At 42.1% G+C, this 21,464-nt stretch overlaps 1 protein-coding gene across 2 annotated transcripts in view; it reads left to right on the forward strand.

Moving 5' to 3' along the window:
• Positions 1 to 18,141, forward strand: part of LOC143436649 (coiled-coil domain-containing protein 170-like) — a 38,224-nt gene extending 20,083 nt beyond the window's left edge. For both annotated transcript variants that reach the window (XM_076920903.1, XM_076920904.1), the window contains 5 exons: positions 1,505 to 1,810; positions 4,325 to 4,522; positions 9,148 to 9,354; positions 12,321 to 12,539; positions 17,883 to 18,141. In XM_076920903.1, coding sequence (XP_076777018.1) covers positions 1,505 to 1,810; positions 4,325 to 4,522; positions 9,148 to 9,354; positions 12,321 to 12,539; positions 17,883 to 18,041 — 1,089 coding nt within the window. In that variant the 3' untranslated portion in view covers positions 18,042 to 18,141. The remainder of the gene's footprint in view (positions 1 to 1,504; positions 1,811 to 4,324; positions 4,523 to 9,147; positions 9,355 to 12,320; positions 12,540 to 17,882) is intronic.
• Positions 18,142 to 21,464: the final 3,323 nt, after the last annotated feature.

Consider the following 21,464-nt stretch of genomic DNA (forward strand, 5'->3'; position numbering starts at 1 on the left):
ACTGCCAGGAGAACTGCAAGGTCTCTGTGATTTTAGAGAAAGATTTGGAGGCGAGGAACTGGGCCATGAGCCAACTATGGGAGGGGTGAAGAGAAAGTGAGAGATCGGACTCATCCGTTTCTTGTTCAGATTGCCTCCTGCTTTTCAATACACCCGGCTTCCAGTCTCTGGATGTAGACCAGACTTGGTGGGTCATTAACTTTGGCCATTGACATCTAGTTCTGTGGATTTTCCAGAAGGAAGTACACTGGAAAGAGAAGGGGAGGAGGCAGACAACTGTCAAGGGGGCTGTGAGCTGCTCAGACCATCACAAGTTATGATGTAAAACAAGGACCTGTGTGACTCAGTTATGTGGGAGATCCCACTGGGAGGGGAAAAAAATACAAGGGCTGAAGAGACGGTCTAGCAGTTAAGAATGCTTGCTGTGCACGCATGGGAACCGGTGTTAGGATTATAACATCCATGTAACAAGCCAGGCGTGGTCCGGCAGGCCTATATCGCCAGCACAGAAAAGGCCAGGTCTTGATGATCTCTGTGGTTTTCTGGCTGCCAGGTTTAGCAGATACCCTTCCTCAAAGGAGTAAAGCAGAGAGTGTTAGCTGGGCACACCTGTCACCTTCTGGCACACAAAGACACAGCCATGCACATCTACACACACACACACACAGAGTCATGCACATCTGTATAAACATTGTAAGGGTAAAGCTTGATTAGATTATATTAACGGCAGGTGTATTGGGAAGCTGCTCTCAGGCAGGTGAGTTCACTGACCCCAAGTACTGAGGTGAAGGAAAGAGGTGAGGGAGACAGAAAGAGAAAAGGGGGTTGCACAGAGAGATTAAGAAGAGGAGGAGACTCTGGGGGAAGGGTGGCCCAGACCCTGGACTGGAAAGTTCGAGGTTGAGGGCAGAGTAGGGACTGAGGGATGCTGGGAGAACCTGGAGGCCAGTTTGGCTCTGATATGTAAAACATGCACCTCAGTCCCTTTCCCAGGTCTAAAACCAAACACCTCTCTCAAAACAAACAAAACAAAAAACAACAACAAAAACAAAAAACCCACCAAAAAATCCCCCCCAAACCAAAAAGAGCCAGTGCACAGGCTCAGCAGATAAAGGCACACTTTGTGACAGTCTGATAAGGGACTCCTGCAGGTTGTCCTCTGATCTCCATATGTATACATGGCACATGCCACCTCCTTCATAACCATAAATAAGATAATTAAACATAATAAAATAATAACTTTTAAAATTCCTTCTGTGCCATGAGCTTGAGTGTTCTGTAGAGTCTGCTCTCAGAACAAGGGCTGTTTCAGTTCCTTCTTCTTGCTGTTAGTGTCTCTTAAGTCAGTGCCTTAGTTCTTTTGTGACTCTAAGGTTTCAAATTAAGGGTCTTTTCACCTGAGGGTGGTGTGTTAATTCTGAATTCACAGTTCATAAGAAGTGACATAGATATTTCCATATTAAGTTTCCAGTGGGAAATTTAATCCTTGTGTTGATACGTTTAGGACAATGATGAAATCTGCAACTTTGAGAGAGACAACATTGTTTACTCTGAAGGACCAATTGATGGGCAAATCGCTGGCGACAAATGTCAACAAGATTTGATCCACAAAGAAAAACTAACATCAGAGTTGGACAGAGCTCCATATTCCTGCAGCTGGGAAACCACAGCTGAGCAATCCCACCACCAGGATTTCCTTGGTCAGTTGGCTACTCTACTGAGTGACAACATCGGCCCCATACTAGCCACAGAAGAAGCAGTGAAAGAGAGGATCCAGGAAATGGGGGCAAACGAACAGTCGTGGAAATGCGTAAGTGTACGCAGAAAAATTATTCTTCCCAGTTTAATTCTCTTTTTCTTTCTTTTTTCTTCTCTCTCTGTCTCAGTATCTCTCTCTCTCTCTTTCTTTTTTGGTTTTTCAAGACAAGGTTTCTCTGGGTAGCCCTTGCTATCCTGGAACTTGCTCTATAGACCAGGCTGGCCTCGAATTCACAGAGATCCTCCTTCTAGGATTAAGGGCATGCACCACTATTGTCTGGCTGAATTTTGTTTTTTAATGTATGTGTTTGTGAGAGTGCACCTAAGTATGTGACTATGCATATGTATGTGTGCTGGTGCATGTGAGGGCCAGAGGTTGACCCTGGGTCTAGGGATCTGCCTGCCTCTAGCACTTGATCGACAGATGTGCACTAAGCTTTTTATATGAGGGATGAGTATTCCAAGTTGGATCCTTATGCTTGCACAGCATCTGAGACCTCTCCCAAGCACCCCAATTTTATTAGTTTAATATGTAGATTTTGATATTAGCCAATTAGTAAGCTCTTTGGCTTCATTTGTCATTTTTTTCAAGACAAGGTTTCTATGTGGAGCCCCAGCTGTCCTGAAACTCACTCTGTAGACCAGGCTGGCCTTGAACTCATAGAGATCTCCCTGCCTCTGCCTCCTGTGTGCTGGGATTAAAGGTGCGTGCCACCACTGCCTGGCTCATTTGTAATTTTTTGACCATTTGTTTTTATTATTTTATTTATGTTTATGTGCATGTATCTATGTAAATATATGCTACTTGTGTGCATGCCTACAGAGGCCAGAGAATGGCCGCAGATCCCCTAGAGATAGCATCACAAATGGTTGTGAGCTGCCTGGTGTGAGCATCTCTGTGACCACCAGGACCAGCAGAGTGATGATCCCAGGGAGGCTGGTGTTGGTTCAAACTTTGAGAATCCAATTCTGATTGGTTGATTTTTTTTTTTTTTTCGAGACAGGGTTTCTCTGTTTAGTCCTGGCTGTCCTGGAACTCACTCTGTAGACCAGGCTGGCCTGGAACTCAGAAATCCTCCTGCCTCTGCCTCCCAAGTGCTGGGATTAAAGGCATGCGCCACCACCACCCGGCATGATTGGTTGATTTTAGGCATATTTAAGCACAGCACAAGTTGGTAAATACATTCCTGGTGATAATTAACCCGGTCCCATGTGCACAAGCTTAAGACGTAGCTACATCAAAACTCTTTGTAAAGTACATGTGGCATCTTCCATAAAGATGGGTTCTATAGATTGACAAGCTCATGATAACGGTCTAGGGGGAGGATCTGATTTGGTCATCTTGGCCACACAGATAGTGCAAAGGTCCCCGGGCTATTAATCACATTGATTCTCACTCTTCTGGTTAGAAAACAGGTTATATACCTCTCCCTTTGAAGAGACAACCCAGTGTGCTTAACATTCCTGGGTCCCCTGCTTGTCTGTGAGCACAGAACCTCTGTGCCTCCCACACCTGACCTGGGTGTTGGGAACTAAGCCCGGATGGTCAGTGAGTACTTTACATGGCAGAGCCGTCTCTCTAGCTTGTCACTGTCATTTTGATTGACTGTTTTTTTATTTCTAAGTGGAAGAAGAAAACAAGTCGTTTTTAACTGTACTGGAGACACTTTAGCTTGGTCAGAGCACGGAGCCCTGCTTTGACCCTGAGCGCCACCATTTGCAAGCTGTGTGTTCTTGGGTAGGTTACTTATGTCCACTGTGTGTTAGTTCCATTTGTAAACTGGACTCAAGAGCTGTCGTTCCTACTTTTTTAGCATGGCTGCAAAGCTTAAACAGGTTAACACATGATAAATGCTTAGTATAGTTCAGTATAAACTCAATAAATATTAACTTAGTATATATTAGCTAGGCATGACACCACATGCATATAATCCAAGGTGAGGGTAAGAGTTCTAGGGCATTATGAGTTCTAAGGGCAGCCTGGGCTACTTAGCCAGTCCCTGTCACAAAGAACAACAACAAAATTGTTACACATCTTTATTTCACACTGAATATATCTTATCCTTGTGTATTACGATATTTTGCTTATTTCTTAAAAATGACAAATATATCCGGATATATGATCTTTAACTATAATACTAGTATTTGGGAAGCTGAGGCAGGAGAAATGCTGTGAGTTCAAGGATTATCCTGGCTAACAGAACAAGCTGTTGTCTCAAAAATCCAAACAGCCGATGCTGTAGAGATGGCTCAGTGATTAAGAGCACTTTCTGCTCTTGCAGGGAACCCAGTTTCAATTTCTAGCACCCACATGGTTGGTAGCTTACAACTATCTGTAACTCCAGTTCCAAGGAATCTGATGCCTCTTCTGGTCTCCTTGGGCACTGGCCATACATGTAGGCAAACGCCCATACAGACAATTAAAAAGTACATATCAAATCTACTCATCTATCCAGTAACTCAGTGTCACAGCAGTATCTATTGAAGTAGAACTTGTACAGAGTTTGAGATAGCAAGGGAGGCAGGAAGGATTGGGAAGTATTTTTTTTAATGTCATATGTTGCAGAAAACAGAAGCCCTGCAGCAGGAGATCCAGACACTTACCAAGAGGCTCGGGCAGCTGTACCACCTCTATGAGGAAGCTGCTGAAGGGTTACCCCAGACTGAAGAGAATTACACTGAACAGAAAAGACCCTTGGGACACCTGGAAGGAAAGACTGCTGTCAACTGCTCTCTGAGGAGCTTAGACGTGGGCAGGAAGAAAGTAAGAGCGTTCCTAAGGCGACCTGTTTCTCTGAGAATGAGCACAGTTTGGGTTGTTTTCTCAGTAGCTTTAACATTACTAAAGCTGCTTATACTAGTTATATATTTTGTGTGTGTGTGTGTGTGTGTGTGTGTGTGTGTGTGAGCATCTTACTATGCAGCCCCGCATGTACTCAAACTCTCAGCTGCCTTACCTCAGCCTCCCCAGTGCTGGGATCACAGGTGTGCACCACATCTGACTTAACACATGTTTTTGAGAATGGCCAAGGGGGAATATGCTTCAAATCCTTGTTGCTTATGATTTTCTTTTAAAAAAAAATCCTCTCTTCTTTTTCTCTATTGTGCATATATTTGATAAGCTTTATCATGGCACTTGTTAATATGAATCTTATTTTTAATAGTTTTTCCTTTGTTTTTAGACAGAGGTTAGTTTAACAATATAATAAAACCCAAGCTAGACTGAAATTCTCAATGTAGCCTAGGATGAATTTATATTTATAGTCCCTCTGTCTCTGTCTCCGTAGTCTAGCTGTGGTTTAGAGATGTGTACCAACTCCCCTGGCTAATACATTCCTTAATTCACTTTTAAGTGAGGATGGTCAGGAAAGGCACTCAATGGAATGGCCCCCTAGTGGTGGGACTCAAGCTACTGCAGATAGATTAGATGAGTATCTGTGAGGGGCCACTGAAGATATTTCTCGATCATTCCTATGTAAACCACTGGCCTCTACTTCCCGATTCCACAGATCCATGAGGAAGAGGCAAACAGAAAGGATAGGAATGGCTAGTTTATTTCCAGGAGTTTCTGGAGTTTTAAGCACTTTTAAAAAATGTTATTTCTATGCTGGTGAAATGAGCCAATTCACAGCAGATTAGAGTATATATACACAGGTTTATTGGGAAACTGCTCTTAGGTGGGAGAGTTCACTGGTCCTAAGGAACCAGGGCGAGGGATGTTCCCATGGGGAGAGACGCGGGAGGGGAAAGGGAAGGAGAGAAAGCACGTGCATAGTGAGAGGGAGAAAAGAGAGAAAGAAGGACGGGAGAGCAAAAATGTTTGGATTATACAGGGAGGAGCCTCTGGGGAAGGGCAGCCGAGCCCCTGGGCTGGAGACTTCAGGGTTGGGGGCGGGGTAAACGAGCTAGAGACTGAGGGATGCTGGGAGAACCTGGAGGCCAGGTCTGCTTTGGTATGCAAAATATGTATTGCAGCTGCTTGTTCCAGGGTCTGAAACCCAGTATTTTTCACTGAATTATGTGCCATGTCCAAACCTATACCACACAGTTCTAGACTGACCATGGCTCAGAGTGCAATGTCACTCACTCACTTACAGTTGACTAAGTTGGTCTCAGCCTCTGTCTATCAGTGTGTGTTTTTGCTGTTTTTCCTTGGCCTGCCAGGAATCAGAATCTTATCATGTGGCCTTGGCTGATCTGGAACTTGCTGTGGAGAGCAAGTTGGTCTCAGACTCAGAGATTCGCCCACTTCTGCCTCCCAAGTTCTGGGACCATTCAGGTTTTTGTTTGTTTGTTTGGTTTTTGTTTGAAGAGGTTTTTTAAAAAAATCAATCAGTCAATCAACCAACCAACCAAACAAACAAGACCCCTCCTTCACTGGGACTAGAGAGATGGCTCAACAGTTTAGAGCACTTGTTGCTCTAGCAGAAGACCTGGATTTGATTCCTAGAACCCACATCATGGCTCATAAGTATCTGGAACAACGGTTTTAGGGGATCCAATGTCCTATTCTGGCCTCCTGAGGTACCAGGCACATACACGAATATAAGCAAAGTACTCATACATAGAAGATTAAATAAATTCCACAAAACAAAACCCTCCATACTATGAAATTATTTTTGTTTTTGAGACAGGGCCTCACTATGTAGTCCTGCAATTTGATACACAAACCAAGCCAGTCTCTGACTCAGACATTTGTCTGCCTCTGTGGCCATAAGAGGCATGTGCCACCATGCCAAGCCACTCTGAAATGACATAAAAAGATGTGCCTCATAGTGTTTAAACTTGAGCTTTGAGGAAGAATGATACCCTGGTCTCAAATAGTATATAAATGCAAAAAGTGTTTTATTCTGCAGAGAAGTCCAGCATGCTGGGGTCTCCCATTACAAGATAGAGAGACAACCAAGTGAGCTCAGTCCAGATTTAAAGTACATTAGGGAATCCCGGGGTAAGTGACCTTTAACTTGCTCCATCTCTAGGGACATTCCAGAACCATTACTGGGGTGTGGGAGCTGGAAACTTGCTGGGGAGGTCCAGAAACTATTCCTGAGGAAGAAGCTGAGAAAGTCTAGAAACTGCTGCTGACACGTTGTCTTTGCCTCAGGCCAGGTGGAGGGGCAGTTTCTGAGGCCTGGACTTGCCTGGATTTGCCCGGTTCTTGGAAACTGAGATTTAGGCCTTGTCTCCTAAACTGCCAATTTGAAGCCTGGCATGGAGTCAGCCTAGCCTCCTCAGAGCAAACCTTCCACATCTTCTCTTGAACAGTAATGATTCATGTCCATGCAAGATATTTAAACAATTTATTAAATTTAAAGAAAACGCAAATAGCAATCCTTTTCTCCATGCCTTTAAAAGGTCTCAGGAAAACAGTAATAATCACCCCATTCCCCTTTCTGCCTCTGTTCTCCCAGGAACCAATTATTTAGGCATGCATCTTTCAGAGATGATGTTGTGGTGCCTTCACTGAAGTAAGTGAACATCGCAACCACTTGAGTCTGGTGACATTTTTTGTTTCTCAGTGCATATAAGAATTGTAATGACATTATATTGTAATCTATTATGTTTTCAATATCTATAACATATATGTCAAAATAAGCCTGTAAAATGTTCTTTAAAAGATAAAATAGACAGCTAGGCAGGCTCATATAAGAAAGGTGAAAACTCACAACATGTGTGGGGTGGTTTGAACGAGAATGGCCCCCACAGGTGCATATAGTTGAATGCTTGTTTCTTAGTTGGTCGAACTGTTTTGGAAAGGATTAGGAGGTGTGGCCTTATGGAGGAGGTGTGTCACTGGGCCTAGACTCAGTCTCTCTCGGCTTCCAACTTGTGAATAAAATAGAGGCTCTTAGCTTCTGTTCTGGTGAAGAGTCTGCCTGCCTGCCTGCCTGCCTGCCTGCCTGCCTGCCTGCCTGCCTGCCTGCCTGCCTGCCTGCCTGCCTGCCTGCCTGCCTGCTGCCATGCTCCCCACCATGATGGTCATGATAACTGACCCTCTGAAACTGTAGGCAAGCCCCCAACTAAATGCTTTCTTTTATAAGTTGCCTTGATCATGAAGTCTCTTTGCAACAATAGAACAGTAACTAAGACAATTTGTATAAATGGAGAAGGAAAACATAAAAGGATATTTTTGTCATCTACAGACAATAAATCACAAATCTTGGTGGAACTCAGCGGTAGAAAACATGCATTGCATGTTTAAAAATCTTGGTTTGATTTCCACCACAGTGGGGATGGGGGAGAGAGCAGAGAGGAGGGAAGAGAAGAGGAAAGGGGAAAGGAGAAGAGGGGAAAAAGGAGGAGAGAGAAGAGGGCATCTAAAAGAAATACATTATTATAAACAGTACAATGAGATAAAATCAGATCTAAAATAGCCAACATTCTCAGAATACCAAGAAAGAAAACTATTGGTCTTAATGAGACACTCCAGCAAGGTGGTAGATAATAAAAATATAAACACATGCGCTGAGAAGCTCAGGTGGTAATGGGCTTGCTTAGCATAAAGGAAGCCCTGGCTTCCATCTCCAGCAACACGTAAACCAGGCACGGCAGCAGATGCTTGCAATTTCACCACTGGAGGCGGAGGCTGGAGACTCAGAAGTTTAGGGCTATCCTGAGGGACAGTTCCAGGGCAGTCAGGAATGCATGGCTAACAAATCTACCTCCAAAACACCAATAAATTCCAAGATTTGAGACAACCAGTGTTTTATAGGAATAGTTTCCTTTGACTGTCTTCTTTGTATACATTTATATTACACACACACACACACACACACACACACACACACACGTTTTTGAGACAGAGTTTCTATATGTAGCTATGTTTTTTTGAGATAGGGTTTTTCTGTGTAGCCTTGGCTGTCCTGAAACTCACTGTATAGACCAGGCTGGCCTCAAATTCAGAGAGATCTGCCTGTTTCTGCTTCCAGAGTGCTAGGATTAAAGGCATGTGCCATTATGACCTGGTATTCTATGAATATCTTAACATAATTAAAATAAGCATAGTTTCCTTTAAATATTTTTATCTAGCTATATTTTTATTATTTTTGTTTAATAGATAATTTAGAAATAATTTCTAGGGAATATATATATTCTATCATGCATATTTTAAATATTCTAGTATGACATTTGCAGTTTCTATTTTTCTATTACAAATTATGCTGAGTATCAAGCTGCATGTGAATCTTTAGCCAACTCCTTAACACATTTTAATACTTTCCCAGAAAAGATGGACATATCTATGCTAACACGTATTTGATTTTCCTGGTTATTTTATTAGTTTATATTTATGCTGGAAGATACTTTATTTATGTAATTTTCATTAAACCTCACCCAGAACAACATCTTAAAGTACAGTTTTCAATTTCAACATTGTTAATTTCTACAAAGGAAAACTCCAGGACCCGGACTGCCCACACAGATAAACACAGCAAGGTCAAACAGTTCGAGATGTTAGTGGATCTTGAGCAGAATTCCAAGATGGCTGCAGCCCCAAGAATGGAGGAGAAAATTCGGAGACTTCAGAAGCAGCTAAGTGATTTGAAATTGTCAAATAAAAACATGAAGACTCAACTGACAAGAATAAGTGTCCTTAAAGTAAGTGCAGGGGCTGGGTTTTCAAATGCTCGCCCTGTGCTTTGGGGGTCTCCTGTTTTCATGCGTGTCTCTTAGTGAGCTTTTATACTTCTTTTTTGGCTAGTTGATTATAGAGTAAAGTGTGGTTTGCAGAATAAAGTGCAGGTACTCCTGAGGGACCAGGGTAGGTCAAAGGGACTCCTGCGGTGGGAAAGAGCCAGGTTAATAGTGTTGAGTTAAAAGAACCAAACTAAGAGTGGAAAGCTAAAAGATTCACTCAGTTTGGCCACAATGTGAAGGACAAAGAGATCTAGTGACTGCCCTCACCCCAAGTCCATCTTTGGGGTCTTGAAGTGAGATTACAGTTTAAATAGAGTTCAAATATGCATATTTAATGTGCACATTCCTGGACAAGGCGCAGTCCTCTCCACTGTGGACCCATTGTTGTCTGGGTCTCAGGCTCATTGTTCTGACAAGTTGTTAGAATTCTATAAACTTTCCTCCTAGAAGACAGAGTTCCCCTCCGCCTGGTGACTCTTCCTTCACCCAGCATGAGATTCCTGTGGAAATCCTCATTTCTTTGGAATCATTGTTGGGATAGTCTCATAGTCAAATTGAGAGACACAGTGTCTCTTTAGAACATCTACATTTCTTCTAGGTCATTTACTGTGCTGTGGCATACGGGCACACCCACCCATCCCCCCACAGACACATGGATGCACACATATATGCATGCACACACGCATGCACACACATGAACACACACATGTGCATATATGTACTAGAAATGTCTAAAATCTGTAATCTTAAAATGATTTTGTATACATGCAAAATAATATTAAAGCCCATAAGACAGTGGTTTTTGTCCTTACGAATACAGTTCCTCATGTTGTAGTGACCCCAACCATAAAATTATTTTAATTGCTACTTCATAACCATAATTTTGCTACTCTTACAAATTGTAATGTATGTGTCTTTCGGTGGTCTTCGTTGACACCTGTGAAAGTGTGATTTGACCCTCAAAGGTTTTTTTTTTGTTTTTTTGTTTTTTTTTTTTTTTCTGGTTTTTTGAGACAGGTTTTCTCTGTATAGCCCTGGGTGTCCTGGAACTCACTCTGTGTGGCCTCAAACTCAGAAATCCACCTGCCTCTGCCTCCCAAGTGCTGGGATTAAAGCCCCAAAGGGGTCATGACCCACAGGTTGAGAACCACTGCTACAGGATCATAACTTGGGTGAGGGTGGAGCCACCAGATAAAATGTTGTTTCTCCTGTTGCAGCCCAAGCATAGCTCACTACTTCTCAAACATGACTAGTATTCAAAGTGTCACAACTAGAAACCATTTGCTTTTTGTTTTATGATTTAAAGATTTATTTATATGTATTTTTATTTTATGTGCATGTACCTACATGACTTTATGTGTACCACATGTATCCAAATGCCCACAGAGGCCAGAAGAGGGCATCCCAAGATGCCCTTGGAACCAGAGTTAAAGGAGATTGTAAGCTTTGTAACGTGGGTTATAGGAACCAAACCCAGGTCTTCTGCAAGAGATGTAAGCACTCCCAAGGGCTGCGCCATCTCTCCAGCCCTTCTTTTGGCTTTACTGAATGAAATGTTTGAGAAAGGAGCTCACCCAATAGCTCAGGCTGGTTTGGAACTTCTGATCTTCCTGCCTCAGCTTATAAATTGCTGAGGTCACAAGTAAGCACACTCGGCTTTTACTATAGTATTTTATTGGATCAATAGATTTTTTTATTTTTTTATTTTTTGCTGTTTTTGGGGGCTTCTAGCTTCTTGAGCTATACTATTTCAAGAGTTAGTTGCATCTAAAGTCAAACATGCACTAAATAATTGACCATCTAGTATGCAGTTCAGTTTATCAATATTTTTCTACTGCAAAATCAGTTATTTTCTGTATTGATATTTAATGTAGAGTATAATATCATTGAGAACATAGAAAATGTGTGAAGCCTCTTATGTCTAGAATATAAAATTGCTAGGATAAAGTAGGTTATTAATGAATATTTTAGTAAAGAAATATTCTCTTAATCTAGAAACTGATAACTGGGCAGTGGTGGCCCATGCCTTTAATCCCAGCACTTGGGAGGCAGAGGCAGGTGGATTTCTGAGTTCAAGGCCAGCCTGGTCTACAGAGTGAGTTCCAGGACAGCCAGGGCTATACAGAGAAACCCTGTCTCGAACCACCCCCCCCCCAAAAAAAAAATCAGAAACAAATGAGGGTTTTACCCATGCATTTTTAAAAATAATTTATTTTTTATTTTATGTACATTGGTGTTTTACCTGCTGTATATCTCTGTGAGGGTGTCAGATCTTGAAGTTACAGACAGTTGTGAGCTGCCGTGTGTTTGCTTGGGAATTAAACCCTGGTCTTCTGGAAGAGCAGGCAGTGCTTTTAACTGCTGAGCCATCTCTCCAGTCCTAGATTGATTCTTTTTTCTGTTTGGTTGGTTGGTTTTTTAGGGGGTTGTTTCTTGTTTTCATTTGTTTGTTTTCAAAACAACGTTTCTCTGGGTAGAGCTGGCTGTCCTGGAACTTGCTCTGTATTCCAGGCTGGCCTCGAACTCACAGAAATCTGCCTGCCTTTGCCTTCTGAGTGCTGGGATTAAAAGCACCACCTCCCAGTTCCCATTTTTTGTTTTGTTTTGTTTTGTTAAGTCTTGTGAGCCAGGAGTTACATCCCAAGTATTTAATCCCAGCACTAGGAGATAGAGGGAAGAGGATCTCTATAAACTCAAGGCCATCCTGGTCTACATACCAACTCTATAAACTCAAGGCCATCCTGGTCTACATACCAACTCTATAAATTCAAGGCTATCCTGGTCTACATACCAAGTTCCAGACCAGTCAGGGCTACAAAGTAAGACCCTGCCTCAAAACGAAGAAAGATGAGTTGTCTTGTCTGTTATTTCTAGAAAATCTAAGTATTTTTTCTCCCTTCTTTCCCTTACGTTTTTCCCTTACACAGGACAGAACAATCGAGCGGCTCAGGCAATCTGTAGCAAAAGTTGAAACTGTGAAAGAGAAGACAGCAGCCAAAACAGACAACTTGAAAACCCCCTCAGATCCTGCAGAGCCGGCAGCAAGACCAGACAAGGAGAGGGCCCACCAGGTGCCAGCCCGGAGTCTTCCAGAGCCTTCCACAGTCAGGGGTGTGCTGAAAGGGGTCTCAGGACGAGAGCAAGAGGTCTCTTTCTTATGGCTGCTAAAAACTAATTTCATTGACATGATCAACACTCATCTCAACTTAGACGTTACCTAACTTTGACAAAAAGGGATTTATTGCCTAATGGCATTGTAGATGGTCTGAACTACTGAGCCTCTCAGAAATGTAGATGTGTCCCTGGACTCCAGTAGCAGCACCTAAGATCCGACAAGGCCTTTTTCCTTCTCTTCTTGGTTTCTGTGTGACATCTTGTCTATTTCGATAGCAGCTATTTTTCCCATGTGACAGGAAACATGGCCGCTGAGAAGCAGGTCGTTTTACGTTTAGGTCCTGCGACAGGAGCCATAACCCCAAGAGAAGTTGTTCTGAGTCTGGGTTGGGTCAAGTGCATCTCCATGTAAATCCAATCTGGCTAGAACCGGGATATATGCTTATTTTAGCTTAGGTTTGTGTTCACAACCTCTAACCAGGATGGTTGAAACATGTAAGATAGGAAGCTGTGTTTTATGTTCTCTATCGAAGTCCCTGGGCTAGCACACCCAAACATGCTAGGATTTTCCATTTTAAGATAAAACTCATGGCTGTCACCTCAAAGGAGACACAACATATTCTGAAGGCAAACACAAGTGACCGTGGTTTAGTGATGATTTAATCTACTCCAAATACCATGTTCCAATGTGCTAGCAATTTCATGAAGTTTTTATAGTAACAGAACAAAGAACATTATAAATCAAAGACACATTTATTATTATTATTATTATTATTTATTAAATTACTGTTTGTTTTGAGACAGTGTCTCACTATATAACCTTAGTTGGCCTTAGCTCTCTATGTAGACAAGACTTATCAGCTTTGACCTATCAGAGATCTTCCTGCCTCTGCCTCCCAAGTGTTGGGATTAAAGGTGTTGTGTTTTATAAAAAGATAAGGAGAGAAGGAATATGCTTGGTGGATGTGTAGTCATGTGTGGGGGAAGAGGGTACCTCTGTGGGCCCATGCTGAGGCATTCCTTCCCGTGAGGGACCAGACACATAATAGTATAGTACAGAATAGTTTATTTGGGGCACGGGGAAGGTAGTTGAGAGGGTAATAGAGACAGAGAAAGGCTGAAAGAGAGTAGAGGAGGAGAGGCCAACCATGAGCACATGGAGAGAGGGGGGAAGGGAATGGAAAGAGAGGTGGGTAAGGAGTGGGAGTAAGAACAGGAGAGCAAAAGAGAGAGGAGGGAGCAAGCAGCCCCTTTTATAGTGAGCCAGGCACACCTGGCTGTTGCCAGGTAACTCTGGGCGGAGCCTAGACAAAATGCCAACAAAAGGTATGTGCCACTTGCCTGCCAAGATATTTTAAAAATTATTTATATTTATTTATGTTCATATGTGTGTATGTTTTGCATATATATGTGTGTGTGTGTGTGTGTGTGTGTGTGTATGTGTGTGTGTGTGTGTACGTACCTGTTGCCTTTGGAGGCCAGAAGTGAGTAGCAGATTCTCTGGAACTAGAGCTACAGATAGTTGTGGATGTTGGGAATTGAACCTGGGTCCTCTGGAAGAGGAGACAGATAGGGCTCTTAACCACTGCTTCATCCCTGTAGTCTATCTATCTATCTATCTATCTATCTATCTATCTATCTATCTATCTATCTAATGAGTGTTTTTCGTACATATATGTCTGCATGCCACATGTGTGCCTGATGCCTGAGGAAGCCAGAAGGTGTCAGATCCCCTGGTACTAGAGTCTCACAGGTTGTTGTGAATTGCCATGTGGGTGCTTGCAAACAAGAGCAGCCGGAGCTCTGAACACTGAGCCGTTCCTCCAGCCCCCACAGTTAAGATACTTTGGTACATGTTGATGTTTGTTCTGTTGCTATGTATTGTAATGCTAAATTCTATACCCAAAGGTCTCAATAACCATAGTCTAGTCACTCGAGTGACTTCTCAAATTTACAAGCTTTTGATGTGCAAACCTTGCTCCTTGATTTAAAACTATCGGTTAAGTAAAATTGCTTATAGCCAATTACTGGAGGTGATTAGAGGTAGGTGGGTTTTCAGTGACCTGGTTGGGGGTGGAGAAGTGGATTAGTTAGGAGAGACTAGGGAGGAGAAGGAGGAAGAACGAGAGGAGGAGAGAAGAAGCTGCCATGAAGAGAGATGGACCATGAGCACGTGGCCAGGAGAAACAGCAAGTATCTGGGGTACACTGCTGGCCAGGCCAGCAGTTAGAGGAGCGGATTAAGGGTGGCCCTCTAGTAATTCTCAATGCCAAATAAAATAACCATAGTCTGAGTCTCATTTATTTGTAAGCTAGTCAGGGTAGCTAAACAGGGTAGTTAAAGTTCTACAACAGGTATGTGTTTCAGGTAGGCGTGCTGTACAGTGAAGTTGGAAATCGCTGCTTTTGGTCTCAGATGCTATCTGATGACACTCTGAGCCTCTGCATCAGTGGAAGCAAGGGGCCTGTTTGTACATTCTAAAAGAATTCCCCTAATAATCATAAGGTCGCACATAAAGGTGGACAAAAAATGTCAAGAGGACAAGATAGCTAAGGATAATTTGATCCTGCACCTGCAACAGTCTGCCTCGGATAATGTTTAACATAGGTGTGGCTTTTTTTTTTTTTTTTCCTGAGAGTTTCAGTTAACATCACTTTATAAAGCAAAACTTAGCCAGGAAGTGGTGGCACACACCTTTAATCCCAGCACTTGGGAGGCAGAAGCAGGTGGATTTCTGAGTTCGAGGCCAGACTGGTCTTACAGAGTGAGTTCCAGGACAGTCAGGGCTACACAGAAAAACCCTGTCTCAAAAGAAAGAAAAAAAAAAGATAAAGCAAACCATATAAACACATTTTTGGTAATACTGGGAATCAAACTCAGGGCCTTGCTGATAATTGGGGGTGATTAAGGATACATCCTGTTTTCATAGTAGTTGCTTAAGTAATCAGAAATTGACCCACGGCTGTAGAAAGCGCTGGCACAAAGCCACATCGTCATCCTCTCTTTCCTGTTTTCTCTTGTCTGCGCATGTGTTTTCTAGCTAGCTTTTGCTCCTGCATGTCCCCTTCAGTCACATCTCTCCTCCTCAGCCATGCTGCTTCATGCTTCGTTTCTGAGGCGATTTCCTGCAGCTACTGCTTGGTTTCAGCCGTCCTTACCCGAGAGGCACTTTGATCGTAGTCTTTAGCCAATTCTCTCCTGAATACATTTCCATCTTAAAATATCCTCTCCACATCTGAAAATTCTTAGTTGATAATTTCATTTCTGCTAAAGTGCTGCATTCAAACATGGCTACCATGTTTCATGGGTGTTTTGTTGTGTGTGCACGCATGCATGTGTATATGTGTGTGCACATATACTTGTGTGTATTTGAGTGCGTGTATGTTTGTACTTGTATGTATATGTGTGTGTATGTGTTTGTATTGGGGTGCATTTTATCACCTGAACAGGCCAGATGCTACCGACTTTCCATTTCTGTCCTAAAGTAGTTCCATGTAACTTACCATCTGTCTATCACTTTATATTTTTAAAGGATTTACTTATTCTTAATCACGTGTATGTCTGTGAGCATATGCTGTGTATGTATGGTACTCTCAGAGGCCAGAGTCACCTATCAGTCACAGATGGTTGTGAGCTCCCTGGCATGTACGCTGGGACTTGAACTCTGGTCCTCTGGAAGAGGAATATGTGCTCTTCACCGCTGGGCAGCCTCTCCATTCCCTGTCTACATTAAAGTCCTTGTGGTTGCCCAGCTCTCTCTGTATTTCTGGTTCAGAGCATTTCCACATTTCCACTAGGATATATGATTATTTTAGCTGAACACTGCCCTCTTCTGTTTTCAAAACAAGGGTGCTTTTAACCTTTCTTGTTTTTGAGGTGTACTACTGCAGGGCCTTGTAGATGCTGCTACAGCACACTGCCTCTAATCTCTAAGCTCAGTCCTTAAACTTTCCCTCCCGAGACAGGGTCTCACTTAGTTGTCAGAGCTGGCCTTGAACTCCTTCTGTAGCCCAGGCAGGCCTTGAACTGTGGCTGCTATTACAGGTGCAAGTGTTTTCTCGACAAGTCTTTATTTGGAAGTGGAGGGTATATATGACATTTCCTTTTGCAACACTCTTTTTTTTTTTTATATACTCCCTCAGTTTCATCATTCCTCTTTTCTGCTAGCCACCTCTCCCTTGCAAGCACTCTGCAGCCTCCCCTCAGACACCTTGCCTTCTAGAGTTGCTATTACTGGTCTCATATGCTTTAAAGCCACTCTCTTTGCATTTCCCACGGGTCAGTGTGCTGATCCTGCAGGTCTCAGGCTTATTGCTGGCATTGTGTCTGTGTCCCACACCAGTGGATATCGAGTTTGCCGCCCTCTGGTGCTGCCTCTGTCAGCTTGGGATATCCGTGTCCCCCCTCATGTGCATAGCGAAAGCTGTAGTTTTCTTTCAGTTGCCTTTGTGACTGTTTTCTTCTTTGCTGTCCTTGCTGATCTCTTTGGCCTTGGATGGACTGAGAAATACGCATTGAGGACAGCTATTATCATTAAGCAAATTAGTAGTTCAAAAAGCAGTTTATTAACCCAGTGGCACATGGTGACAGTCCCTAGTTTGGGAGACTGAGGCTCGTGAGTCCCTCCAGCCCAGGAATTATAAGGCTAGGTTGAGTAACAGAATACATACAAAAAGTATGTTGGCAAGACAGCTCAGTGGATAAAGGTGCTTGCTGCTAACCCTGCCAACCTGTGTTCAATCCCTGGGACACACATGGTTGAAGGACAGATGGCTCCTGAAAGATGCCCTCTGGTGGCTGGAGAGATGGCTCAGTGGTTAAGAGCACTGACTGGTCTTCAGGGGTCCTAAGTTCAATTCCCAGCAACCACATGGTGGCTCATAACCATCTGTAATGGGATCCTGTGCCCTCTTCTGGTGTGTCTGAAGGCAGCTACGCTATATTCATATACATTAAGTAAGTAAGTAAGTAAATAAATAAATAGGATGCATGCATGTACAAACAATACAAAAAAGTAATTACATTATGAGCAAAATATAACAAGTAGTAATAAAATCGGGAAAAAATGAGAAAATGCACAAGAAATTTTAAAGAATTCTTGAAATAGAAAGGATTTTTCTACCTTGAAAATACCACTTTGCCCAGGCATGGAGTGAAGCCTGGTTGTAATTTCAGTGCTTGGGAGACTGGAGGAAGAAGGTGGGTTCAAGGCTAGCTTAGCTGCACAGCAAGACCCTTTACTACCCCCTAAGATATATTGTATTAAGGAAATGTTTTGTAAAACTAAATTTCGGAGTATACTAATTTCATCATAGAAGATGAGTGGGAGACTGACTCAGCAATCATATACTGATTTGTGTGGTGACTCTTTACAGCTTGCCGACTTTCGGGAAACCATTATGAAGATGTTGGGATTTAACATGAAAACAGCGGACAAGGATGTCATTAATCAGCTGAAGCTTGTTGTCCAAATTTATGAAATTTCTAAAAGATCGAAGACTGCTTCTCACTGTGAGCCTGGACCAGCCAAGTAAGCAAGTTCTGCCTCTACATGATGCTAAGAAGTTATATACAGTGTTTCCTGCAGCACTCAGAATATAGCTACAGTGTGAATAAAATTGGGAAGTTTCATCTAAAATCTCTTCTCTCCTGTGCTTGGTATTTACCTTCACTTTGGGATGATCTATTATTTCTGGCTTAGTCTGGCTTAGTCACTTGAGATATATGACACTTATCCAATTACTTTTACTGACTGCATTTCAAGTAGCATATGAACCATAAACATATAATTAGCTGTAACATTTATAATTATAGTCAATAGCCCATGTCTTGAATGAGTGATTTACTGGATAAACAACCCTCCTTAGTGCCTGGGGCCCCGTTCTGGTCTTTTGGAATTTGGAGCTGAGGTGGAGCACAGAGTTGATAGAAGCCAATGCTCTCTAAGGCACTGGGGGCTAGAAGCTGATGGCTTCTGAAAACTTAACACTATCTTGCTTATTCTGTGGCTGAAAACTGCTGACTTCTTTTCTCTTTTAACTCTGCTTAAATAAGCACTGGGGAAACTTAGCACTTTGTGCTTAAATAAATGCTGAAGGAACTTAACTCTTTATTGTTCTGTGCTTCAATGAGCACTAAAAATCTTGACTCTTAATGCTCAAATAAACACTGGGAAATTACAAAAAGGATTTATTGCTAATATAATGAACTATTATTGCTAATATAATGAACTAATGAAGCCTCTCATTGGCCAGGCAAGAGGCTCAAAGCTCGTTAACTCTCTTGGAACCAGAAAGAAAAGAAAGGAAAGGAAAGAAGTCACTCACACAGAGAACACACACACACACACACACACACACACACACACACACACACACACTGGGTGAAGTGGAAAATGGCTACACAAGCTTTCTTTATTGCTGTCAGCCATTTTATAGCATTTTAGACAAAAAGTTCTCTATGTAAGAAAGAATTACCTCATAGATAAAATGTTACGTAAAAGGGGAGTTACAGGAAGGTATCAATAACAAGTTCAAAGCAGTGTTTCTTTCAGTAAGCTTATACGTTCAAAGCAATGGTTTTTACAAGGCCTTGCCTTATCATGTGCACACCTGTGGCTTCATCCTTAGAACTGAATGTTTTTCCTTGAACACAAATTTGTTCCAAGCCTATATCTCTTTTTAATGTAATTATGAAAGCTCATTGTATTTGTTATTATGCGGCATTTAATGACTATGAGGAGTTGACACATTCTGTTCTCTTTTTTTTTTTAAGATTTATTTATTTATTTAATGTATGTGAGTACACTGTGCTGTCCTCAGACACACCAGAAGAGGGCATCAGATCCCATTACAGATGGTTGTGAGCCACCATGTGGTTACTGAGAATTGAACTCAGGACCTCTGGAAGAGCAGTCAGTGCTCTTAACCACTGAGCCATCTCTCCAGCCCTACATTCTATTCTTGACTCTAACTTTATTACATCTTCTAGCAAAGCAAATAAAACCATTTTAAAACTTCCTAAAATTATTTAAATCAAATCAGGAATTCTATGAAATCATGAATTCATCTAAACAGTATTAATTCATGAGCGTTCATCTTTCTGTTGATCTGCAGGAAGTCTGCTCAATAGGGCAGGCTAATGCCCAGGAATCCTTAGGGTATGTAATAGTGACAGGAAAGGCACATCAGCTGCAAGAAGCAATCCTGGAATGAAGTCTCTGGGGGCCTTGCCTCTCAGAGCTCACCCATTGCATACCATGCAAAAACAGTGGGCCACCCCCACGAAGGTCACCTGCTAGCCTTAATCTTTCCTAGATGGCTCCTGACACCTGTAAAGTTACACTGTGCTAGTTCAGTTTATCTATCTTATTTTCTTAATCATATATATATATATATATATATATATATATATATATGCCTAATCTCAAATATGACCTGTCAAAGGGTTGGAAGGTCACTGAAAATTCTTGTCAATAGAATGGGTAATAAACTATATTGTGGTTATTGTCCTAGTACCTAATATTTATTTTAATTCAATTAAATTAAGTGTTTTAATTAATTAATTTAATAAATATTTAATATTTAATTAGGCTCACTTTCCACTTTATAATAACTTCGTTTAAATTTGTGTTTTGAGAGAGGGTTTTACTCTGTAGCGCAGGCTGGCTTCATTGCCTTTCCAATTTCTAGACTTTAGAAACTGACTCTAGAATCTAGATGTTTCTTCCTTTTCGTATAGTGTGTGTATGTGTCTGTGTGTCTGTGTGTGTATGTGTGTGTGTTTGAGACAGGTACAAGCTAAGGAGCTCAGACTGGCCTCAAAGTCATGATCACATACCCTGAGTGCTAGGATCATGGACTGTACCGCTATGCCTATGTTGTGTGTAGCTTTTGCTACCCTGCCTTAACTCTGGGAATGGGCCACGACACCAGACCCTGCCCACAGAATATTGGATCAGTGGATGAAACACACATGCACACCAGTTAATCTTAAAATACCTTTGCTAACTCAATGACTGGGCACTACTAAACCTCCCCTGCCACCCCAGGCATGATTGGATAGAATGGCCATTGGTCACTCCAGCTGAAAACTCATGTTGCCGGTTGGCTTTATCTCCTGCAGCTGCTGCTTCTTCTCTCTCCTAGCTCTCTCAATTCTGCCTGTGTCCTCTCATGCAACTCTTAAGTGTCCTACCCTGTCCTCAGTCATTGGTCACTGTTGTCCTTATTGATGGATCAAGAACCAGCTGGGGAACAAGACCATAGCATCAGAACCAACCCCTATATTCTACCCTTTCTGTCTAAAAAACAAAACAAAACAAAAAAACCCTCTTTTCCCAGACATAAATTGAGCAAAACCATAATAATCATGTAAATTACAAAGCATGATGTACAATTAACATCCAGTTCATCATATTTGTCAGCTAGATAAAGTACTCTAACACCATTCCTAACTTAAAGAATTATGATTCTACCCCTGGATTACGTTTAGACTTTAGCTAGCAATGCCATCTGAAGTCCATGTCTTCTACTCTAAAACCTCTCAGTGTTAAACAACTTGAGTTTGATTATGAGACTATAATGAGTCTTCAACTCCGTCAGAAATCTGAGAATGACCTAAACATTAGATGGGCATATAGGAGCAGTAAACACAGCTTCTCAGACTTAACAATTGTAGAGACAGCTGGCTACCTGCACAGCTCACTCATTTCTTATAACGTTGGAGCGTCTGTCTTCAGCATTTTGGCCCAGAATCATGATAGACCTTTGCAAAGCAGGATTATGCAGGACTGTTTACCCTGTCTTGACAGAGCTCTCAGCTTCCACATAGCGTGTCCTTTTCCCAGAAGGTATTTTGTCTGCAGATGAAATAGGCAATTTCTACTCCATGGCTACTTTGCCATGATAAATGATGGAAGATGGAAGAACCACGTTGCCTGGAGAAATAACAGGTAG

The sequence above is a fragment of the Arvicanthis niloticus genome, chromosome 23 (genome assembly GCF_011762505.2).
Source record: "Arvicanthis niloticus isolate mArvNil1 chromosome 23, mArvNil1.pat.X, whole genome shotgun sequence".
In the NCBI taxonomy this organism is placed as follows: Eukaryota; Metazoa; Chordata; class Mammalia; order Rodentia; family Muridae; genus Arvicanthis; species Arvicanthis niloticus.